The 21,964-nt window shown below is 38.6% G+C and overlaps 2 protein-coding genes across 12 annotated transcripts in view; one reads left to right on the plus strand and one right to left on the minus strand.

Annotated features, from left to right (window-relative positions):
• LOC131524711 (protein mono-ADP-ribosyltransferase PARP6) overlaps positions 1-2,531 on the minus strand; it is a 34,210-nt gene extending 31,679 nt beyond the window's left edge. For 2 of the 9 annotated variants that reach the window (XM_058751985.1, XM_058751984.1), the window contains exon 1: positions 534-819. The gene's annotated coding sequence lies outside the window, so the exon portion shown is untranslated. Of the gene's footprint in view, positions 1-533; positions 824-1,106; positions 1,193-2,346 lie in introns of those variants that run through there. The other 7 variants (XM_058751986.1, XR_009267053.1, XM_058751989.1 and 4 more) reach the window with 7 other exon arrangements.
• Positions 136-21,519, plus strand: pkma (pyruvate kinase M1/2a). Of its 3 annotated transcripts, none has more exons than XM_058751997.1 (11): positions 136-283; positions 8,747-8,925; positions 10,699-10,790; positions 12,123-12,254; positions 12,380-12,566; positions 13,357-13,627; positions 13,738-13,888; positions 14,516-14,668; positions 16,767-16,933; positions 19,431-19,612; positions 20,625-21,519. In XM_058751997.1, exons 2-11 carry the CDS (start codon positions 8,769-8,771, stop codon positions 20,729-20,731), a joined length of 1,599 nt encoding a protein of 532 aa, XP_058607980.1. In that variant the 5' UTR covers positions 136-283; positions 8,747-8,768; the 3' UTR covers positions 20,732-21,519. The 3 variants fall into 3 exon arrangements, with proteins under 3 accessions (XP_058607980.1, XP_058607978.1, XP_058607979.1); XM_058751995.1 differs by lacking the exon at positions 136-283 and adding an exon at positions 2,567-2,841; XM_058751996.1 differs by lacking the exons at positions 136-283; positions 16,767-16,933 and adding exons at positions 2,567-2,841; positions 18,113-18,279.
• Positions 21,520-21,964: the final 445 nt, after the last annotated feature.

Raw genomic sequence — 21,964 nt, forward strand, 5'->3', positions numbered from 1 at the left:
ATAATCCCCCACGAGGAAGCTTGGCTTTGTTTATCAAGACTTTAGTGCTTTGTAGACTTTTCTTTGATTGACGAAACACCAAGAAACGTTTAGAGATCTTTCTCGGGAAAGGTGTCATCAAATATTGCTGAAAAAGCAGTTATAGTGACATTTTTATAGTTTGACGTCATTAGAATCAATCCGCGTGTGACTTTGACGGAAGTAGTTCCCGGTAGGTTTGGCAGATCACCTTGAGCTCGCGATCCGGAGCGCATCAGTCTCGGCCGACTATCAGCAAACGCAGGTGAGTATCTTCAGAGCAGCACTTACAAAAATCAACATCGTAATAGGTATATTTTTCATTAGCAACGTTAATGTGTACAGTTTTAGCTAAGTTTTCTTCTTTCAGAGCAGCTGCTCTCGTAAAATAGCGCAGGTTTGGTTATTTTCAGTCAGTATTTCCTCATCCTGCTAAGGATTTTTAACTGTTTTTGTGGTATTTTTGTATTTAATTTCGCAAAAGTTCGTTTTCACTTCGTTTCCACCACACTTACCGTCTCTAATCGTAGATTTCGCTGCGTTTTCCGCTGTTTTATGCTGACTAACCGTCTTTTAACATTCATCGTCGTCTGTAATTTCAATGTTGACGGTTTATCAATAACCGTCATTCATTTTGAATTAATTCGAATTAGAGGCTTACGTGCGCGCCCTCGCGCAGGCGTCTGCGCTGGCGGAGAATGTGACGCAGAGGCGGGACGTGACCCGCAGCGCATCCGCCACATTTTCCTCAGCAGACACCTGTGTGAATGCAGATGATGAAGATGAGGATGGTGATGTTTGATCTTCAGAGAGGCTCTAAACGCTCAGTTTGTTAGCGTTGATGCACGCCTTGCTATTTTCATTATCAAGGAGTGCACTGCATTAAGAGATTACTCTTTATTAGGTCCAGCCCAGGAATGAATGAATGGTACTGGCTCAGAATCTCTGCCCTGCGGGCATCTGAAACGCAGTCTCTGGCTCTCCTCGTGTGGGCGCTCACTTCATTGATGGGTGCTAATTATGTTGCTGCATCATGTTTCTGCGAGGGAGGAATTGGACTGTTTTGTGTGTTTCTTGCAATCACATACCTTGACACTTTATGCGTTGTCAGATTTTAAGTCTGCTTCTCAGTCTGTTCTAGGTTGATGTCAGCTGCATTGGGGTGTACCCAAGCCTGTGCGTCATTCAGAAATAAATGGATAACTTTTTAAGTTTCCAAAGGCGTCTCTACGCAGCTGAATTAAGGTTGCTCAAAATTCAGACATAATGCAGCTTCAATTTAGTTTCTGCCACAAAATAAAATAGGTTATTGCAATCTCACAATTCTGACTTTTTTTGTCGCAATTGTGACCTATATCTTGAAATTCTGAGATTTGAAAGGGAAAAAAAGACAGAATTGTGAAAAATAAACTCAAAATCGCAAGAAAAAAAGGCCTAATTAAGAAAAAGTTCCAATTCTGTCCCCACAGTGGAACAGTTGAAATTTGCTTTATAAATGCATTTGTCAACTCTGAGCAGCATTAAATAGTCTGTGTAAAGACACCTCATTGCCAGTTCAGAAGCACTTAAAGTAAATTTGTCACAGTTCGATTCCTGAATTTCAATTGGGGCAGTAAGCTAAATAGAAATTTGAGTGTGAATTTAGGGAGCTAGAGTTAAAATGGAACTAAATCCAGCAGTTTGCCAAGCCAGCATCATAAGTTTAATATTATTTGTAAATTATATCATACAACATATTAGCCATTTTTCCAGAAATGATAGAATACAGAACCTACAGAAATGTGCATTTTTCATTACATTTTCTATATTAAATTGAATTTATGATCCAGGGTGAAAGAGTACTTCACTAAATGCTATTTAGTAAATTACTGTTCTTCCTGTCATTTCAAATTTCAAACATCCTGGGAATCGAATTGAAATGGAGCACATGTATAAATTATGATTTGTGCTTAGCCCTGCTGTATATGCATAGCTTGAATTCACATGTGCATTAACAGACAACAAATTAGGTTTAATACAAACACTGTTGGCACTTTGTAGACATTTCAACATCTACTTAATCAAACCGTCACACTCTTTCAGGGAGGCAGTTTTCAGTTCTGGAGTGAGTGTGTGTCGATGCAATATGGGAATATTTTCTGTAACATCCTGTTGAGTTATGCCAGAATGACAAAAGCTTCTTCTAAACCAGCAGAAGAGACCAATGAAACAGACACCCACAGCTCTGCAGTGACACAAACCGGCCTTTCCATAGACCTCACCAGGGACGGCCCAGTGCACAGATATTAGTCATTGTTCTGAATCACAGAGTAAAGAGAACAGACTCACCTCAGTAGCTTTTTGCTGCAGTGAATAACACCCGTTTAGCTGCAGTAGATATGAGTCCTGCCATGCCACTGCGAGCCTGATGCATTTCATACTGGTACAATCCCAGATAGTCTAGTGCTCCTTATGGCGTCCCGTTCCTATTTTAGCCCAGCATTGTAATGTGATCTACAGTAAACGGTACTGTTTACTGCCTGGAGTTTCCGGTCCACAACTAAACCAGCGTGTTTAGGGGCTAATGTGGGCCTGGAGTCTTATTAGAGTCCTGCTCGTGCAGGACAGTAAGCGTGCGTGTGACTTGCGTGTTTTATCCTCTCTGAAGGGAAGAGGATTTAGTGCTCAGACTCCTCGGCAGCACGATGTATGCGGCTTCATTCTGGCCAGCGTCTGTGTCTGCAGCGCTGTGATTGGGGCGAGAAGGTCACGCACACTGGCACTCCTCCGCAGGGCTCTAACTGATACACGGTGCCTTATTTCCCAGAGCCGAAGGGCCTACAGGTGGGTTTAGGGCTGCTGCTTTGTTAGGCCCAAAGGACGCTTATAGTTACTAAACCAGTTGTTGTAGGTCTGCATTATTTGTGTCAAAGCTATTTCAGATCATTGTGATTGACTGTGTGTGTGTTTAGATGCAGGATTGCAGCAGATTAATAGACATGCTCTAAAGTTAGACAGCATCAGCATCAGCTCAGAGGTCAAACGAACACTAGACCACAGATATGACCCGACACAGCTGTGGAGATCTAGATTTAGGACTTAAGGGTCGGTCACACTAGCCTCCTCTCTCAGGAGCTCTGCTAAGAACAGGTAGATTTTTGCATGTCTAATTAATATTCATGAGGCTCTCTTCTGATTGGTCTGTTGTTTTCTGAGTGACGCACAGCCAGGCCAACCACAGGTAACTAGGCTCAGCCGACATTACAATTACGTCACAGCGCTAGCTGGAGGCAAAACAAAGAGAAAACTGAAGGTGGCCCATTCAAACCAGCGCAGATTCTGCTACATAAGCAGCTTAAAATATCATCTTGTTGTGATGTTGGGTGCCAGAATCGACGTAATACAGCCTCAGACGTAATACAGCCTCAGCCACTTGATTGCATACCTGCTGCCACTGCCAGACAAAACCGACGACAGCTGTGGTTAAACGCGATAAAATGAGAGGACTGGACAGAAACGATCGTCAAAAATGCCCTCATTTGAAGCGCACACTACTTATCAGAAAAGGTTCAAAGTATTGTCTTTTGTTGTTATGGTGCGTCTAAAGATTTCTTGCATCTCACGACAGAGAAAAAGAGATGTGTAAGCTTTTAATAAGTCCAAGAATCAAATTATTAATTTAGCCTACTCGAAATGTTAAAATTGATTTTACATAACTTTTTTTGCCGTTTTCTAACAGTTTGGACTTGAATAAAGTAAGAGAACTTGCACTTAGCCTTTTCACAGGCATTTTGTTTAGATATCGTGATGTATCATTATAGGATTTTCTAGAAATATATCGATAATCGCTGTACGGTGATATTAGTGTTATCGTGAGCCATCTATCGTGATTATATCGTATCGTGAGGTACCCTGCGATTCCCACCCCTAGTGTGCATGTGTGTAAAACAACAAACTGACGATTTTTATATATATATATATATCACTTGTAATTGTAAATGCATTGTTGTGATTAATTGTGGCTGGAATAATAATGCAGCTGTAAAAATAGTTGCCTGTTAAAATTGAAATGTGTATACATCTTCTTCTTGACTAGATAGACACGGTGAGTTTGTCTTTTTACTATACACGTTAAATGTGATCCACCTTATAGTAACAATCCTGTCAGGCCGTCCATCCTTTGAGTGAGAGTGTAACATTTAACGCAGTGTCGCGTTTATAATCGCAGGCGATACATCGCCGATAATGAATGCGATATTGCGTAGCTTGTTAGTGAACTATGGCTCTGTGTAGTAAATGCTGCTTCATCTAAAAGCACGTGATGAAGATTTACTGCTAATCACGGAACCGGCTTTACTGATGGGATGCGCATGATTATCGCATTTGATTATTTGCACAGCCCTAGTTAAATGTGCGATGTGTAATATGAATTGAGATGGTATTTTCAACTGAAATGAGTAGAGACTTTGACCTGGAAACAGTTTTCCTTATGTCATGGCTTAATGACTAGATTGACTTAACTTGACCTGTGATGTTAGGGTGTTATGGGCGGTTGCCAGGGCGTTGCTGTATGGTTTCAAGATAGTTCTGATTAGGGCTGGACAATAATTCAATATCAATATGTATCGCGATATAATTTTTTTCAATAACGGTGATATGATTTTTAAATGCATTTCCGATATTTCGATATACATTACCATTGTTTCCCATACATTGATTTATTTGTGGCATTTGACTTCGTTGAATAAACACAAGCACTGCACATTTCAAAAAGCGGGTGATTTTATATGAATGCATCTCTGAAGGGAACATGCTGTCTTCAGAATAGTTTTGATGGCATTTTCATTTTATCTGATAAAGTAGGGTTCACTAGCTGAGCTGCTTAGATTACAGCCGTTACCGTGGAAACCGCTAGTTCTGCCGCTCTCAGAGCGCCTCCTACTGGCAGAGAAACAGATTCTACTCCACTGTTTTCAACAATAATAATAATAATAATAAATGTTTTTTGAGCAGCAAATCAGAATATTAGAATGATTTCTGAAGGATCATGTGACTGGAGAAATTATGCTAAAAATTCAGCTTTGAAATCACAGGAGTAACTTGCATTTTAAAATATTTTCAAATAGAAAACAGTTATTTTAAATGGTAAATATTTCAAAATGTTACTGTTTTTGCTGTATTTTGGATCAAATAAATGCAGGCTTGGTGAGCAGAAGAGAATTCTTTAAAAAACTGAAATCTTACTGTTCAAAAGCCTTTGACTGGTAGTGTATGTTAGCCTATAGTTTGAAGTTAAAGATATTAATATTAATAAGGTGAGTCTGAGATGTTTATTTGACAGTGATTTCACATTTCTTGTTTGTGTGAAGGCTAAATACAAATAAAAGGTGAACATTAATTTATTTGTGCTTAAAATATTATATAGTTTTATAGGTGTTCATAGATTTGGCAAATTCATTTTTCATAAGTTTGTAGGTACAGACATCTGTTGTGGCCATTCTTGGCAGTTTTTATGAGGGTTTTTTAATAGTGTTCATATTGATATCGGAATTATATCGTATCGGCTGAAATTAAGAAATATATTGTGATATCAATTTTGGCCATATCGTCCAGCCCTAGTTCTGATCTACAAAGATCTCTGCATGTTTGGGACCCTTTTCAATGCGACCCTCTTGTATTTTTATTCATCATTTTATTATAGCATGCCTCCTTAAGCCTCATTTTTCTTTTGTAAATGTAGTTTGTTTTGAAGGTGAAATTCTTCCTGTTCATTGGGCTCTGAGGTCAAAGCTTTGTTTTCATAGCTGAGATTTACGAAGATAAAGCAGGGTATGTGGTTATAAAACAGGCCTATAATAACAAGATCTTCTGGTGACATTCACTGCTAACATTGACCTTCAGTGTCCTTGTTAGCATCAGGTGCTGTCCGTTCTGAGGCACATAGCATAAAGCAATCAATAGCAGGACTGACAACTGGCGTGTTTGCCATGCTGCTTTTATGTAACCTAAGTAGCATTACCATCTCATTAGTTACTCAAACCACAGTTTGCATCATTTCCTGTAGTAACAGGAAAAGGAATTGCCCCTCCTTTCACTATGAGTGCGTGTGGCTCACTGCACGAGGGCCTGGATTTTCCACCCTGCCTGTCTTAGTCATCACATGACTACGTGAGGAAGAGTGTGTGTGTGTGTGTGTGTGTGAGAGAGAGAGAGAGAGAGAGTGTTCGCTGTGATGTGAATCTCCTCACGTACGACAGCCCACCATGGCATCAGTGCAGTGTTGTTTTATTAGGTTAGCGACCGCAGTGAAATCCTTGACAAACCCATCCTTCTGCCATACTGTGGTCATGTGACTGATTTCACTTTCCAGTAAGAATATTTCATGCAGATAGCTGACTGTTTGCACAAATTGAACGCATCTGATTTGATGTTGAAGCTATAATTCACAGCTCAGTCTGACGTGATCCTGATTTTGATTCGCATGTGCCATTAGAGCTGTAATTGGCTGGATATCACATTGACTTTCCTGCGCTTCAGGCAGCGTTAGGTGGATTATCTCTGTTTTATATTGAGCTTTAGTAACGTCTGCCTTAAGAGACACAATCCAGGTCAGCTCAAACACTCGTGTGTGTGTGTGTGTGTGTGTGTGTGTGTGTGTGTGTGTGTTTGATTAGTGCTGTATGACTTCACTGACCATAAAGACATGTCAGTGTACGGTCACATTCCTAATATACAAGTGTTTGTATGAGATTTATTGATTTACTGTTCTATGCGTTTGATCTTTACTCAGCATTGCCTTAACACGTCTTGTAGCTATAGAGATGTTTTCCTGTAATGAATGTTCAGTTTGTCTCATCTACTGTAGGTTCAAAGAAGGCTTGATTGACTCAATTTTTATCTCTTCACATTGTATTTTTTGCAAATACTACCATTGAGTATTAACAACAGCTATTTACCACTAGCTAGGTAAGAACACCCAGTTCGGTTAGATGGTTTTGTAGTAAATAGTGAACCATAGAGTCTGCATGAAATGCAATTTGATTTCAGACTCTGATACAGTACACTCGCGCACGTGTGAGTTCAGAAAACAGCTTTCACATCAACAAACTTGAAACCCTCTCGTTGCCAGCCGTAAACCAAAGCCTAAACCACTAAAACGCAGCACCCAAATGTTGCTAATGTGAAGGTCATGCTCTACCCTTGCAGTCTGCTTTGATCATGGGATTGTGGTGATATTGAGAAACACCTAAGAGAAGGTTTTATATTTGCTTGTTAATGTTTTCATTTTTCTAAGTGCTGGGGTCTGTTGCATAACACGTAAAAGGAAACATTCCTTTTCGCCACACCTTTACCACACACACACACACACACACACACACACACACACACACTGACATGTTCAGAGGAGCTGGCGTGCGGATAGCTCTTTAGCTCAATTTATGTGACCTAAATTCTCAGCAAAATGTTTGACATTTATGGCTTTAGGCTCCTTGCAGAGAACCTGTCACTGTTTATGCTGTTGAGTTTAAATCAGGGTTAATCACTACAGTCTCCTGTGTTAACCTTAAATATATACTCTGGTTTTCAGTCATTTGTTGTCTCTCTGTCAATTAAAAGAATGAGGCTCTGGGCCCGGTTGCATGAAAGTCCTTAAGTAATTTGACTTTGGAGTATTCCTGAAGGGAAAAAATTCCATGAAGCAAGGGATTTCTTTAAGAGCGTTGCAACAATCGTCTTAACTGTCACACTTACCTAAGCGTTTAGCGATAGTTCCTGGCAACATACGGCAATGGGCGCCGCGGTTGCTATAGTTACTACATCTCAAAATAAACTGTATAGATATGTATATCTCTGACAATAAACAGAACATAACGAAATATAAACCTAACCAACTAAAACGAACAAATAAACGAGCGCTGCCCGTTTCTGCGCTGTTTTGTATACAGTCGTTACCGAGGAAACCGCTTTGTTTCTAAAGTGAAAGCGCCTCCTGCTGAACAATGACGGAAATGTTAATAAATGTGAAAATTAACCCATGTTTTGATGCTGCAAACACACAGAGTTGTAAATGTGAACAGGTGGATCGACAAGAAGATAATGCATTATAAAAAATTAAACAGTTAAGGCATACATTACATTTATATTGTTATTTAATTAATGTAGGCTAATAATTGATTAATTATAATTGTTTAAGTTAATATAATAATTGATACAACTCATCCATTTTCTTAAATTTATAAAAAAAAATTGTTTTGTGAAAACCTGTAAGTCATGCATTTTACAGTCATTTTACAGTTTAATATGTTACCATAGTCATTGCCCTACTATGCTTATATGATATTTTGTTTGTGCAGGTCTTAAAAAATGTCTTAAGTCTTACATTTGAGCTTAAAAATCTTAAAAATACTGAGATTAAGATGATTTAAGGGAGCTGTTTTGGTCCCTTAAATTTATCAAGGTAAAATAGTTACTAAGGACTTTGTAGCAACACTTAAGGGAACACTTAGATAATTAAGGGGAATATTTAATGACAGCCTTAAGGTTCCTTTAAGTTGACCCTTAGGATTTTTCTTGCAACCCAAGTTTCACTAAGGGTTCCCTTAACCTTATAACTAAGGGATTTCTTAGCTTAAGGGCTTTCATGCAACCGGGCCCTGAGTCTTTAAACATGTAGACACTTTAGACATCTGATTGGTCAGTTGATCAAATGGATGTCATTTCATTGGTCTCTCTCTCTCTTTCTCTGTAGGATATTACCCGTCTCTTCCACGATGCCCCACGCTAAACCTCAGGATATGGGCTCTGCCTTCATCCAGACACAGCAGCTCAACGCTGCCATGGCCGACACCTTCCTGGAGCACCTGTGTCTGCTGGACATCGACTCTGAGCCCACCATCGCTCGTAACACTGGAATCATCTGCACCATCGGTCAGTGGATTAGGGATGGGCGATATCTTATCGTTTGTGATATACCAGTAAAAATTCTCAGCACCATAATAATGATAAAGTCTAGTTGTTGACACATTTTTGTGTGCAACCGTGCGGAGCGACATGCCGGAAGGCGGACGTGAAATTGAGGAGTACAACATTGCTAAACGAGGAGCTGCTCCTATAATCTGGAACTGGTTTGGTCAGGACGTTACAGTGCGACAAAAAATCAGTCTGAGCCTTGTTTAAATGTACTACAGTAGCACGTGTGCGATTTGTTTTGCATGCGTATGAGTCTGTTTTGAAACCTGTTGTCCAACAAAGATATCATTTATTGACATGCTTTTTCTCCAAATGAACTTCATAACATAAGTCAAGTGTTTTGAAATAACATTCTGTGATCAGACGTGGTTTCATATCACAGAATGAGGCAGAAATCATACTATTTTATAGTATGATATACAGTGATAAAACTCATGTCGTTTAGCATTAAGGATGTGTGGGTCTAGTCGACTAAACGGTACAGCTCCTGCTAGTCGACACTGAAATCTATAGTCACGAGAGAGAGAAAAATTACCATAATTTTAACGTTACATTTAAAACATTTTAACAACAAGCTAAAATAAAACTTTTGAAAAAATAATAAATATCAAAATATTTAAATTTTTAAAAGCGTATCTGGGCGGAAACTACGCTTCTACCTCGCATGCATTTTCTTCATGTCAGTGGAGTTGCGGTGAGCTCAAAATGACCACCCGAAAGACCAGCAAGGTGTGGGATTATTTTGAATTAGAAGGAAACGGAAAAGTTTTGAGTAAACTGTGTAATGTCAAATTGGCTTTTAATAACTCTACTGGAGCGATGCGTAATCATATTCAATACAGGCACGTATGCGTTAGCTTGGAGGCTAGCCAAAGCCAGCAAATGTCAATCATGTCATACACTACAACCCGCTACAATCTAGCTTTTAGACTAGTCTGATACAAAACTTCCGTTTTTTTCCATCTTTATCCTTATAAAAATACCCAAGACTGCTTGAAGAACACAGATAAAACATATATTGTCACAATATGTTTATTGTCTTCACGTTTCCTCAGTTAAAATTTCTCTATCTGTGTTTTATTCAGCTACAGCGATAACTGGATACCTTTGTCCATATTAGGGATTTCCTGGAGCATGGTCAGTGTAGTTTCTGCGCAAGGACGCCCTCCGGCTTCCAGTATGAATGTATTCAGTAATGCTCACAACACCCTATTTTGGGTAAAAAGAGTAAAGATGATACTTTTCTCTAAAGAAACAGGATTCCCTGAATTATCATCATTGATATTGTTATCGCAATAAATACCAGAAATGATTGTGATTTTTTTTTTTTTTTTTTTATATATATATTTTTAAGCCCATATCACCCATCCCTACAGTGGATGCTCGGACATGTGTACACACAGCAGGCCACACAAGCTGTTACTGCCACACTTTCAAACCGCTTTATAATACATATAACGCATTAGCTTCTGTGATCACAGTTCAGTAAATTCTCTGGTGGATTACATGTCATTTAGGTGTTTAATTACTCCAGGTCCTGTCTAAGTGCTTTTTTGTTTTAGCTGAGACAGGTTTCCCAGACTCTCCCTGTCTGCCATTGTTCTGTATTTTTGCTGAATTGTTTTCATGTAGCAACAGACGCAGTATGTTGAGAAAACACTCAATAAATTTAAATAGTCTTAATTCAGGATTAGCAGTAAGTGAATGGTACATTGTGTCATGTGACTGCAGGACCGGCCTCTCGCTCTGTGGAAATACTGAAGGAGATGATCAAGTCTGGCATGAACATCGCTCGCCTCAACTTCTCTCACGGCTCACACGAGGTACATACTTTGATTTATAGTCTTTCGTGCTTGTCTTTGTCCTTTTTCTCTCTTTCTCTCTCTAATCCTCATATCTATCCAGCATTAGTTATGCAGTTAATGGATGCCACATGTCATTCTCTACCAGAAATGATGCTAAAACTGTCCATCTGAATGTCTCTGAGGCTCTCAGCTTCAGGTTTGTGGGCTGAAAGAACAGTTAAAGTATTCAATCAGGGTCAAAGTCCACCGAGAGAGAGAGTGTAACCTAATCTACAGTGAGGCTATTATAAATAGTTTATCTGTTCCTTCCCTTCAGAGAGCTTATCATGTCTCAACAGCATAATGGGTGGAGGTTTTTTAGCACACTAGTAGTTCATACAGGAGCCACTGGTTATGAGTTAAGCATCGTAATCGCAGTGAACATCATTTGCAGTTCCGCAGGTTCACGACATGAGCTGCAACTTTCTCAGATTTCTGAATGATAGACAGAAGTGTGTTATGAATAGAATTCATTCTTTGTATTTATTCAAGTGTAAGCAATCTGATCCCGTTCTTCCTGTTTGCAGCCTAACCTGTTAGGAGCAGAAAGGTTAATTTAGGGCAGAATCATCCCAAAATTCATTCCAAAAACTGCAGATAAAAGGTTAAATGGAAAAATGTTTGTGAGCATGTTTATTTAATACCGGGAAAGGAAGACGACAATTAACAATCACCGCTGTCAGTTTGAGACATTTTGTCCCTCATACATTCATTCGTACCTGAAGGCTGACCCTTATGTGACTTCTCTTATCAAGGGTTAAACAAATTCTGCCATATAACTCTCTTAAACAAACACAGGCCTGTGGATTTGTCCAACAGAGTGACCTTGAATGTAGAGCTACTGAAACGAAAGCAACTAGATTGTGATTTAGTATTACAGCTGTGTGACGGCGCTAACGTCATGGACCAAAGGTACTCGTCTAACATGGTTTATTACAGCAGACTTCTTCTGCATGGTCAGTAGATCAAACTCTAACAGATGAACTTTGTGTCCTGTCATATCACACACTGCGTGCACCTTAGTGTCTACTCATTTGTGCTCGAGTGTGTGTGTCGTGTGCGGAAGAGAGTAACCTAGTTTCAATAGTCTAGATGCACACCTTGACCATTGCTTAGCCGCGTGTGATTGAGCGTGTTCAAAGAGAGAATAAGAATGACGTAACCTGTGCTGTAAGATAATAATTGTACTGCCATGAGACATTGAGGTGCACTTGTCTAACATCAGCTGTTACACAAACATCTCCAGTTATGATGTGTTTGGAGTGACGTCTTTCTTTGCTTTATTAATATCTTATTTCTTCTGTCTGTCAGTATCATGGTGAAACTATTAAAAATGTACGTGAAGCTTGTGCCAGCTTTGAGCCGGGCAGCATCCAGTACAGGCCAGTGGGCATCGCTCTGGACACCAAGGGACCAGAAATCCGAACCGGACTCATTAAAGGGGTGAGCTACTCATTTCAGTTCAAAGACTGATCCACTGGTGCAAGATCATTATACACTGCTGAATTGTCTGTTGTTAGTGCATGGATTATTAGTGATGTTTGTATTCATCTGTGTGTCCTTTCCAGAGCGGCACGGCTGAGGTCGAGCTGAAGAAGGGAAATAAGATCAAAGTGACCTTAGACGATTCTTTCATGGAGAACTGCGATGAGGAAACACTCTGGCTGGACTACAAGAACATCACCAATGTGGTTGAAGTGGGCAGCAAGGTCTATATTGATGATGGACTCATTTCTCTCCAGGTCCAGGAGATCGGTGAGTGATGGATTTGCCATGGTAATGAAAGTAATTGATAACAGGGTTTCTGCAGGGTCCTTAAAGTCTTAATTCGCCCTTCCACAGATAGTTTTTGTTTACATAATATATGTGTGTTCTGTATATTTATTATGTATATGTGAATACACACACATGCATGTGTATATATTTTAGAAAAATTATATTTATATATTAAAAATGTATTTATAATATAAATTATATGAATATACAGTATATATTTTGAAAATATTTACAGGTCTATATTTATGTGTGTGTATTTATATATACATAAGTCTACACAGAACACACACATTATATAAACAATATTTTATTTTGGTTGCGATTTTAATTGCGACTTAATCGTTTAACAGCACTAGTATTTATGCACAAAACGAGAACAAATGTTATTGGTGTTTTGTTTTTTTTTTTCTTCCTTACCATATTGGCAAATATTTGTTCTTGTTTTAATCGTAAACTACTTTTTAAAATTTGTTTTGATCAGAGTCTACTTCCAATTATTCCTTAAATTCATTTGGTCTTAAACGGTCTTAAATTTACTTTCACAAAACCTGCAGAATCCATGCGATTTAAAGTAATTTTTATTTTATTTTTTTTACTGCTGAAATTCAGTAAAAGTGAGTTAGTCTCAATAGTCTTGAGTTGAATTAGTAAGTCATTAGACAGTGGTTTAGTGAACGTGACACAGCGCTGTTTGGTTCTAGTGTGGACACTGTGTAATGGGTAGAATCATCTTTTTCTGCTTGATGAATAATATCTGTCTCTTTCTCAGGCTCTGACTATCTGGTGTGTGAAATTGAGAATGGAGGAACTCTGGGCAGTAAGAAGGGTGTCAATCTGCCGGGTGCCGCAGTCGACCTGCCTGCCGTGTCAGAGAAAGACATTAAGGACCTGCAGTTTGGCGTGGCGATGGGAGTCGACATGATCTTTGCCTCCTTCATCCGTAAGGCGTCTGATGTGCACGAGGTGCGTAAAGTGCTGGGAGAGAAGGGCAAGAACATCAAGATCATCAGCAAGCTGGAGAACCACGAGGGTGTGCGCAGGTGAGCGGATTACACCGGTTTCTCCAGGTGTACCGACCCCCAAACTCAATATGCACTAATAGATGTGTAAAAATGATTTAGGTTTGAATGCATCTCCTTTTATTTACCAGATTTGATGAGATCATGGAGGCCAGTGATGGCATCATGGTCGCTCGAGGAGACCTGGGTATCGAAATCCCCACAGAAAAGGTGTTTCTGGCCCAGAAGATGATGATTGGTCGCTGCAACAAAGCAGGAAAGCCAATCATCTGTGCCACACAGGTCAGCTAAGCAACAACCCCATATGTGACCCTGGACCACAAAACCAATTTTTTAAAATTGAGATTTATATATAATCTCTATCAATATTAAGCTGACTAAATAATCTTTCCATTGGTGTATGGTTTATTAGGATCGGACAATATTTGGCTGAAATACAACTATTTGAAAATCTGGAATCTGAGGGTGCAAAAAAATCTAAATATTGAGAAAATCACCTTTAAAGTTGTTCAAATTAAGTTCTTAGCAATGCATATTACTAATCAAAAATTAAGTTTTGAGATTTACGGTAGGAAATTTACAAAATATCTTTAGGAACATGATCTTTACTTAATATCCTAATGATTTTTGGCATAAAAGAAAAATGGATAATTTTGACCCATACAATGTATTATTGGCAATTGTTACAAATATACCTGTGCTGCTTATGACTGCTTTTGTGCTCCAGAGTCACACATTAGCATGCATTCTCCGGAAAATATATCTTAACTGAAAGCAAGTCTGTAATATACTCTTCTGTAATATTTAACTTGCAGTTTAATTGCTCTAATGAAAGTAAAGGAGCAGTTTTCCAGAACTAGTGCATCTATGAAACAGGCTCACTGTATCTCAAGTCTTGCGTGTTTATAGATGTTAGAGAGCATGATCAAGAAGCCTCGCCCCACGCGTGCCGAGGGCAGCGACGTGGCCAACGCCGTTCTGGATGGAGCCGACTGCATCATGCTGAGTGGAGAGACCGCAAAGGGAGACTATCCTCTGGAGGCCGTACGCACCCAGCACATGGTGAGAGCGCCCCCTACTGACCCACACTTTAACACTTACACAGCTAAACGTTCTACTACCCGACTCACACATTCCTCATGTTTTCACTCACAACTTACTCATCTTTTAAAAATACTAAAAGGAATTTTATGGGTTAAATACAACTTTAAGGATGGACAGCATCTTTGTAAAAATAAAAAAAAAACAAATTGTATGTACAGTAATGCACTTGCAGTGGAGGTCTGTGGGACATTTAACCCTCAAAGACCGAGACAGCCACCCGCAGCTAAAAATAACAATTGTTCTTAAATGTTTAATAACTTTTGAACCGCTAATCCTATCTGAATGCTTTAAAAAGTGTCGGAAAGCAGATATATTCCCCGCTTTTAGTCTCGTTTGGATATTCAGAGGCTCCGTAGCGTACGTTATTACTGGAATTTAGGTATTCACGTCGCTATGTGATCTATGTAAATGATACATCATCTGCACTATTTTTTTCTGTTGCACTCTGTATATTTTGTTATTATAAAACATTAATTTCTTTACTCCCTAAATGTTTTTGGACACATCTATATTGTTAGTAAAGTAAATATACCTGTTTTTCACTGAAGACTGGAAATTCATTAATTCTTAGAGAAAACAAAGGGAAAATTGGGACTTTAAATTAGCTAGACTGAAATTAGCTAGAAATCTCTTGTTTATAATGATATATGGCACTTAATGCTGACTGCTAGAATAGGTCTGAAAAAACAAAGAAAAGTACAGGCGTGTCAGGTGCCCCAAGAATCTTGTCGTTTTTTTTTTTTTTTTAAGGGTTAAAAGCAGAAATGTGACGCTTGTCTTTTAGTTAAACCACTTACATTTCAGTAAAAAAGTTGTTTATACAACGGGGTCTAAAAGTCTAGAGACCATTTTTGCTTTTTTCTAACTTTCCAAATTATATAATCAGCCGATATCATAGTAAAATGTTAAATTATCATGAATTTGAAAGTGTTTGTGTAGAACCTGAATGTCTTGTCTGTATAAAGCATATGTCACTCATTTACTTGCGTTTAAAAATATTATTTGTATTTTGTAACATTAGTTATTTTAGGTTTTTTTTAAGTTATTTTATCCACCCATAGGTTTTAGGTTTAAATTCTACTCAAGTCCCAAATTTTCAGTGTACTCTCAGATTTAGGACCCCACTGTATGTTTTGTTTAACCCGTAATAATTCTTTAATGCCGCAGCATACTTCATGACTTTCATTCTCTCATACGCATGTGTTTTGCCTTCACTAGCTGGTTTTGTTTGTCTGAGTTGTCAGGGTCAGTTACAGACAACAGCTGAAGCTTACGGTTTATTTTAACATTTTAGCCGTCTTAATTTGAAGACAACGTTTTTTTCTGTCTGCCTGTTCTTGATGAGCTTGTTAAATCTATCCATGTGCTCTGCATTATGCTCAAGGTTGGCATGTTTGAGTCACGTGTTTGCTGAGATGCTCCTGAACTTGGAAATATTCACCAGCAGATTAAATCCCTTGCCTTTAACAAACATTTTCTCAAAGCTGGTTTGTTCATTTTGAGTGAGCTCAAAGCTTTCTGAAAACCAGCATGCTTGATCTTTTATTCCCTGTCTTGATGTGCTCAACCTTTCTTCTTCTTTCACTCCTTCTGGGCTTGTTTTTGACAACTTTTAACTTGCTTTTGCATGATATGGGTTTCTTTAACACTGATATCATCACAAATTAGTCTTACACTTTACTGGTCACTGTTTTATTTATGTCCATATTTAAAATAATATCCATGATCTAATGGTGGTGGGTTAGGTGTAATTAATATTCATTTGCATTAATGATTTACTGTGAGAGTCTGAATGTGTTTTAATATTCATTTTGTTTTTTTTTTACCAACCTTTTCCTCTGAACTAACACCTGCACTAATTTCCTCCTTTTGTTTCCTTTCCTTGTTTCTTTTTTTTTTTCTCTCTTTTCCTGTCATCTCTTTCTTCTCACTCTTGATTCACACTCGATCTGTTCATCACCCCTTCTTGTCTCATGTGTGTGTGTGTGTGTGTGTCTTTCCTCTCTGTCTCTCTCTGCTGTGTTCCTCCTGTCGTATCATGTGCCGGCTGCATCAGATCGCTCGCGAGGCAGAGGCGGCCATGTTCCACCGGCAGGTGTTTGAGGACCTGCGTCGCTGTTTGCCCCCTTCCACTGACCCCGCCGAGGCCATCGCCATTGGCGCTGTGGAGGCCTCCTTTAAAATCCTGGCCTCTGCGTTTATAGTCCTCACTGGGTCCGGCAGGTAGGCAGGTGGCATGGAGATGATGTGGAAAACCAGATCCGTCACAGTCAGGGAGTAGGAAGAGCAGGGACAGGAGAGGACTGGAAGAGAGAGAGAAACGAGAGAGACACGTGGCACATGCTGAATGTTAATGGATGTCCATCTGTAATACTAAAAATTCCCTTTATATTTTCAAATCGCAGTGCATTCCTATTTTGCAGTAAAAAAAAAATAATAATCTGTTTTATTTAATCATTAAACACCAAAAACTAATGGATTATTATAATAATAGAGCTGGGCAACAATTAATCGCATCCAAAATGAAAGTTTTTGTGTACATAATATATGTGTGTGTACTGTGTATATATAAATACACACACATGCATGTATATATTTAAGAAAAAATGTGTATATTAAATTTATTTATAAAGTCAACCCAAAAATCAGACACCAGATATAATTTGATATATTTATTTTACTAGTAGGACACTATAGTTCATCTATGTAAGTGAGGAGAGCAAAATAAAGTAAACCATGACATTACACCCAAAAATTCTTCATACAGTGAACTACCAGTAAAATGTATTTATTCAGACACTTTGAGCTGAGCATGTTTTGCTCAAGTGTTTTTTCTTTAGTTGCTAATGTGATCTTTTTACACACAGACTGAACAAAATGAAGCATTGCTTGGTAATTAGTTGAGCTAAATTGGTTTTATCTAATTGTGTTCTTAAATTTAACAGCTGACAGCTATTCAACCCAATTCATTACATACCTTTCTATCAAAGTTATCTGATGTTATCAAGAAGATGAATTTGTTCTGACACAGTTTAACTCTGAGTTCTTGCCATATTTTATTACCATTTTCTAAACTATAGTGAATAAACTGAAATGTTGAAGGTGTAAATATTTTTAAAATATATACGGTGTCTTTTATATATACATAAATATACACACATATATAAAAGAGAACTTTTATTTTGGATGTGATTAATCGTTGCCCAGCACTATATAATAAATTAATTTATTATTTATTTAAATCATAAATGAGTGACTGTTTGAAAGCTTTGGAACAGTACAGGACTAGCGTAAGCATTCCTGTGCACGTGTCTCTCTCTGTGTTTCTCTCGGTCTGAGTGATTGACCGTATGATTGTGTGTAACCCCTCCCTCCCCCTCCCTCCACCGGCGGCGCTGTCAGATCGCTCGTGAGGCAGAGGCAGCCACGTTCCACAGGCAGCTGTTTGAGGAGCTGCGGCGCTCCACCCATCTGACCCGCGACCCTTCAGATGCTGTAGCTGTGGGCGCAGTCGAGTCCTCCTTCAAATGCTGCGCCAGCGCCCTTATTGTGCTCACAAAGACTGGCAGGTAAGAGGGGAGGGGCTTGAGGGGTGAGAGTTCAGCGTGGGACAGGTAAGAAAAAAGGCCATTGAAAAGTTTGGGGATCTTTTCTGCTCACCAAAGCTGCATTTATTTGATCAAAAATACAGTAAAAAGAGTGAAATATTATTAGTTTAATTATCTGTTCTCTATGTGAATATCTGTTAAAAATTTAATTTTATTTCTGTGATGCGTAGCTGAATTTTCAGCATCATTGCTCCAGTCTTCAGTGTCACATGATCTTCAGAAATCATTCTAATATACTGATTTGCTGCTCAAGAAACATTTCTGATTATCAATGTTGAAAACAGTTGTGCTGCACAATATTTTTGTGGAAAGCGTGATGCATTTTATTTTTCAGGATTCACAGATGAACAAAGTTCAAAGAACAGCATTTATTTGAAATAGAAATTATAAAGCCCCGTTCACACCAGCGGACGATATCATTTGTCTATTCTAAGCGCACGCGTGTCTATCGCTTTAAATTCTCCTGCTCATTATAGCAGGATGGATTCTAATTGGCTGTCAATGGTTTTTATCGTTCATCAGCTGGAAAAAATCGTTCTGAAAGTGATTCCAATGATATCGTTTCTCTGTGCCTTTATCATTATAGCTGTGCTGTGGACTCTGCTATTCTTTAATATTGACAACGATTTTTAGAACTATATCTTTATAGCGTTATCTTTATAGTTATCGTGCTTGGTGTGAACGGGCCTTAAGACATAACAAATGTTTTACGGTCACTTTTGATCAGTTTAATGCGTCCCTTCTAAACAAGTAAATACAACGTCATGTATGTGTATTTATATGTTCACTAAGAGCAGCATGGTGATACAGAATAATTTCAATATTCTTAGTTATAATTCAGTTTATAATCTTTCACTGACTCTTGTTTCCCTGAATGGCTTTGAGTGAGATCTATGAGTGAGTGTTTGGACAGTGCAAGCAGAAAAGAATGGAATAGGGTGTTAGTTTTAGCATCCTGTCATTGTCTCTGGGTCAGCTCTGTTTGTGTTAGTGTGGGTGGGTTTGTGGTGTAGGTAAACTCTGATTTCCCTGACCGTGTTATCTTTTAGTAGTCTCACAGAGAACTCCTCAGAAGAACATTTTCATTCACACACTGTTGTCTGGTTGTCCAGGTCCGCTCATCTGATCTCCCGGTACCGCCCGCGTGCCCCAATCATCGCCGTGACCCGTAACGAGCAGACGGCCCGACAGGCTCATCTGTTCCGCGGCATCTTCCCCGTGCTCTACAACAAGACTTCCAACGACGTGTGGGCCGAGGATGTGGACCTGAGGGTCAATTTTGCCATGGATGTTGGTAAGACACAGAGGCGCTTGTGATGATTACACAAAAAACTAAAGACTGGAATACACTCATTTTAAAACACCTATGCATCATACACTGCCAAATGGTTAGAGAGGAAAAACTGGACATCTCACAGCGCCTCATGTTTGAAAATCAGCTCATCCGACTAAATCCGACTTGATGTTAATTTCTACATTTACTAATACATTAAAACTGACTAACTTTTGATTTTAATAATGCGTAGAACATGAACAATGACCAGTTGTATTTTCATACACTAAAGCTAACAAGGATAAGAAATACTTTTGGAAATGCATTGCTCAATGTTAGTTATTGTTAATGCTTCAATGCTTATTGTAAAGTGTTACCAAAATTTCTTCAAGAAAGACTTCAAGATATTCAAAAGATTATGCACAAACTGTGAAAAAAGCTGTAAATAAGAATCACACTCCAGAAACTATAGCATTTCTATAATAATAATTTTTTTATCTGTATAACATGACATTTCAAAAATGATAATAATGATACTTTATTTATATAATACCTTTCATACATAAAATGCAGCTCAATGTACTTCAGAATAACGTTTAAGACTTTTAAAAATATTGAAAATAATACAAAAAAATAAAATGGGGGGAAACTGAATACACTGACTAAAGAGACCTAAAATTCATTAATTTTAATAATCAAATGTATTTAATTTTAATATTTTTATTTAATATTATGTAACAATTTAAATATCAACTTAAAGGTCTCCAAAAGCTTGGAGCTCGTCTTATTCATCATCAATGTGAATCAGCTTCTGTATACATTTGATTTCATATAATCACACTCAAATTTCTCTCAAATCAGAAACTAAATCATCTTTATTCCCCAGTTTGAGAGGTTTGTTTTATTGTAATATTGATGGATAAAAATGCGTAGACATGGGCTGTCAGTGTGAACTAAGCCTCATGATATGATCACAGTCGTTCACATCCAACCCTCTTCTCTCTCGCTCTCTGTCTCTGTCTCTCTCTTTCAGGTAAGGCTCGTGGATTCTTCAAGCCCGGTGATGTGGTGATCGTCCTGACCGGCTGGCGTCCAGGATCCGGTTACACCAACACCATGCGCGTCGTCCCAGTGCAGTAAGCTGGACGGGACCGTGACGCACTCCTCTGCTGTTCATACATCACTCCCTTCCCTCCCGACTCCCGCAGGCTTTCAGACCGGTGACCTGATGTCGTCATCTTCATCACACGTGCCTGGCTCCTCCCACAGGCCAGTGGACCACCATCACTTAGACGTTTATTCTCACTGCTTTCATTTCCTTTTCAGTCTCAACCATAATCTCACACACATTTATCCAGAGCTGTCTGTCTGCATGCCCGTGAAGCACAGACGGGTCGTGAGTCCCGAGCAAACACCTTTGCCCTCGAACAAACAGCAGCTTCCTGAAACGAGCGTGTAACTCTCTTTTATTTGTAGTGTTAGTCTGTCATGTGCTTTTGTGTTCACACTCCTAATGATGTTACATTCTGTGTTGCACTTGTCCATGACACCGTTTGATTTGGGACGAGGCGACCAATGTGCTATATATTTTTTGAAATGTTAACATTGGGATGTCCACGTCCGGCTCATTTCATTGTTTTATTGGAGTAAGAGAACGGTAGAGTTTCTGAGAGATGAATATCGATTGAGCAGCGTCGGTCACATTCCCAGCATCCATCTCTCCTGTTCTTCCCCTCATGATGCACTTGTTTGTCTCTGCTGCTCCTGAATGTGTGTGAGAGTGAGTGTGAGCGTGTCTGTGTGTTCAGATCTACCTGCTTTGTGTCGCTAGGGTGCCAGATGTACTTATAACTGTAAGAGTAAACTATAGTATCATTCTGAAGTGTTGTATTATTCAAGACTGAATTAATAAAGGAGACGAGCACCTGGCCAGACTACTGTGGTTTTATTATATTGATTACTATTGAGGTTTATTTGTTTTTTTTTGATATTCCATTTCATTTACTCATTATACAGTTTCTGTTAAATTAATAAAAACTAGAAAAGATTCAACTCAACCTTTTAGAGCAAGTTTAAAGCACAAGAGTTGAAGTAAAGTGCTTTATAATACATTCAATCACAACATAATATACCCTTCTGTTACTACCAAAAGTATAAAATCTGTGTTTAAAATTTAACTAGACTTATCTGATCCAAATATTCTCCTTACACAAGCAATCAACAGCTGATATAATTATATTGATTAAATTACTATTTGTTACAAAAATTCTACTTATTAAAACCAATTCTAAATAGCTGACAGTGAAAGTGCAGTTTCTCCTGTTCATTTTTCAACAAGTGGGTTTATACAGCGGATGAGGTCTGGATGAAGTA

This window comes from Onychostoma macrolepis, chromosome 18, assembly GCF_012432095.1.
Source record: "Onychostoma macrolepis isolate SWU-2019 chromosome 18, ASM1243209v1, whole genome shotgun sequence".
NCBI lineage: Eukaryota > Metazoa > Chordata > Actinopteri > Cypriniformes > Cyprinidae > Onychostoma > Onychostoma macrolepis.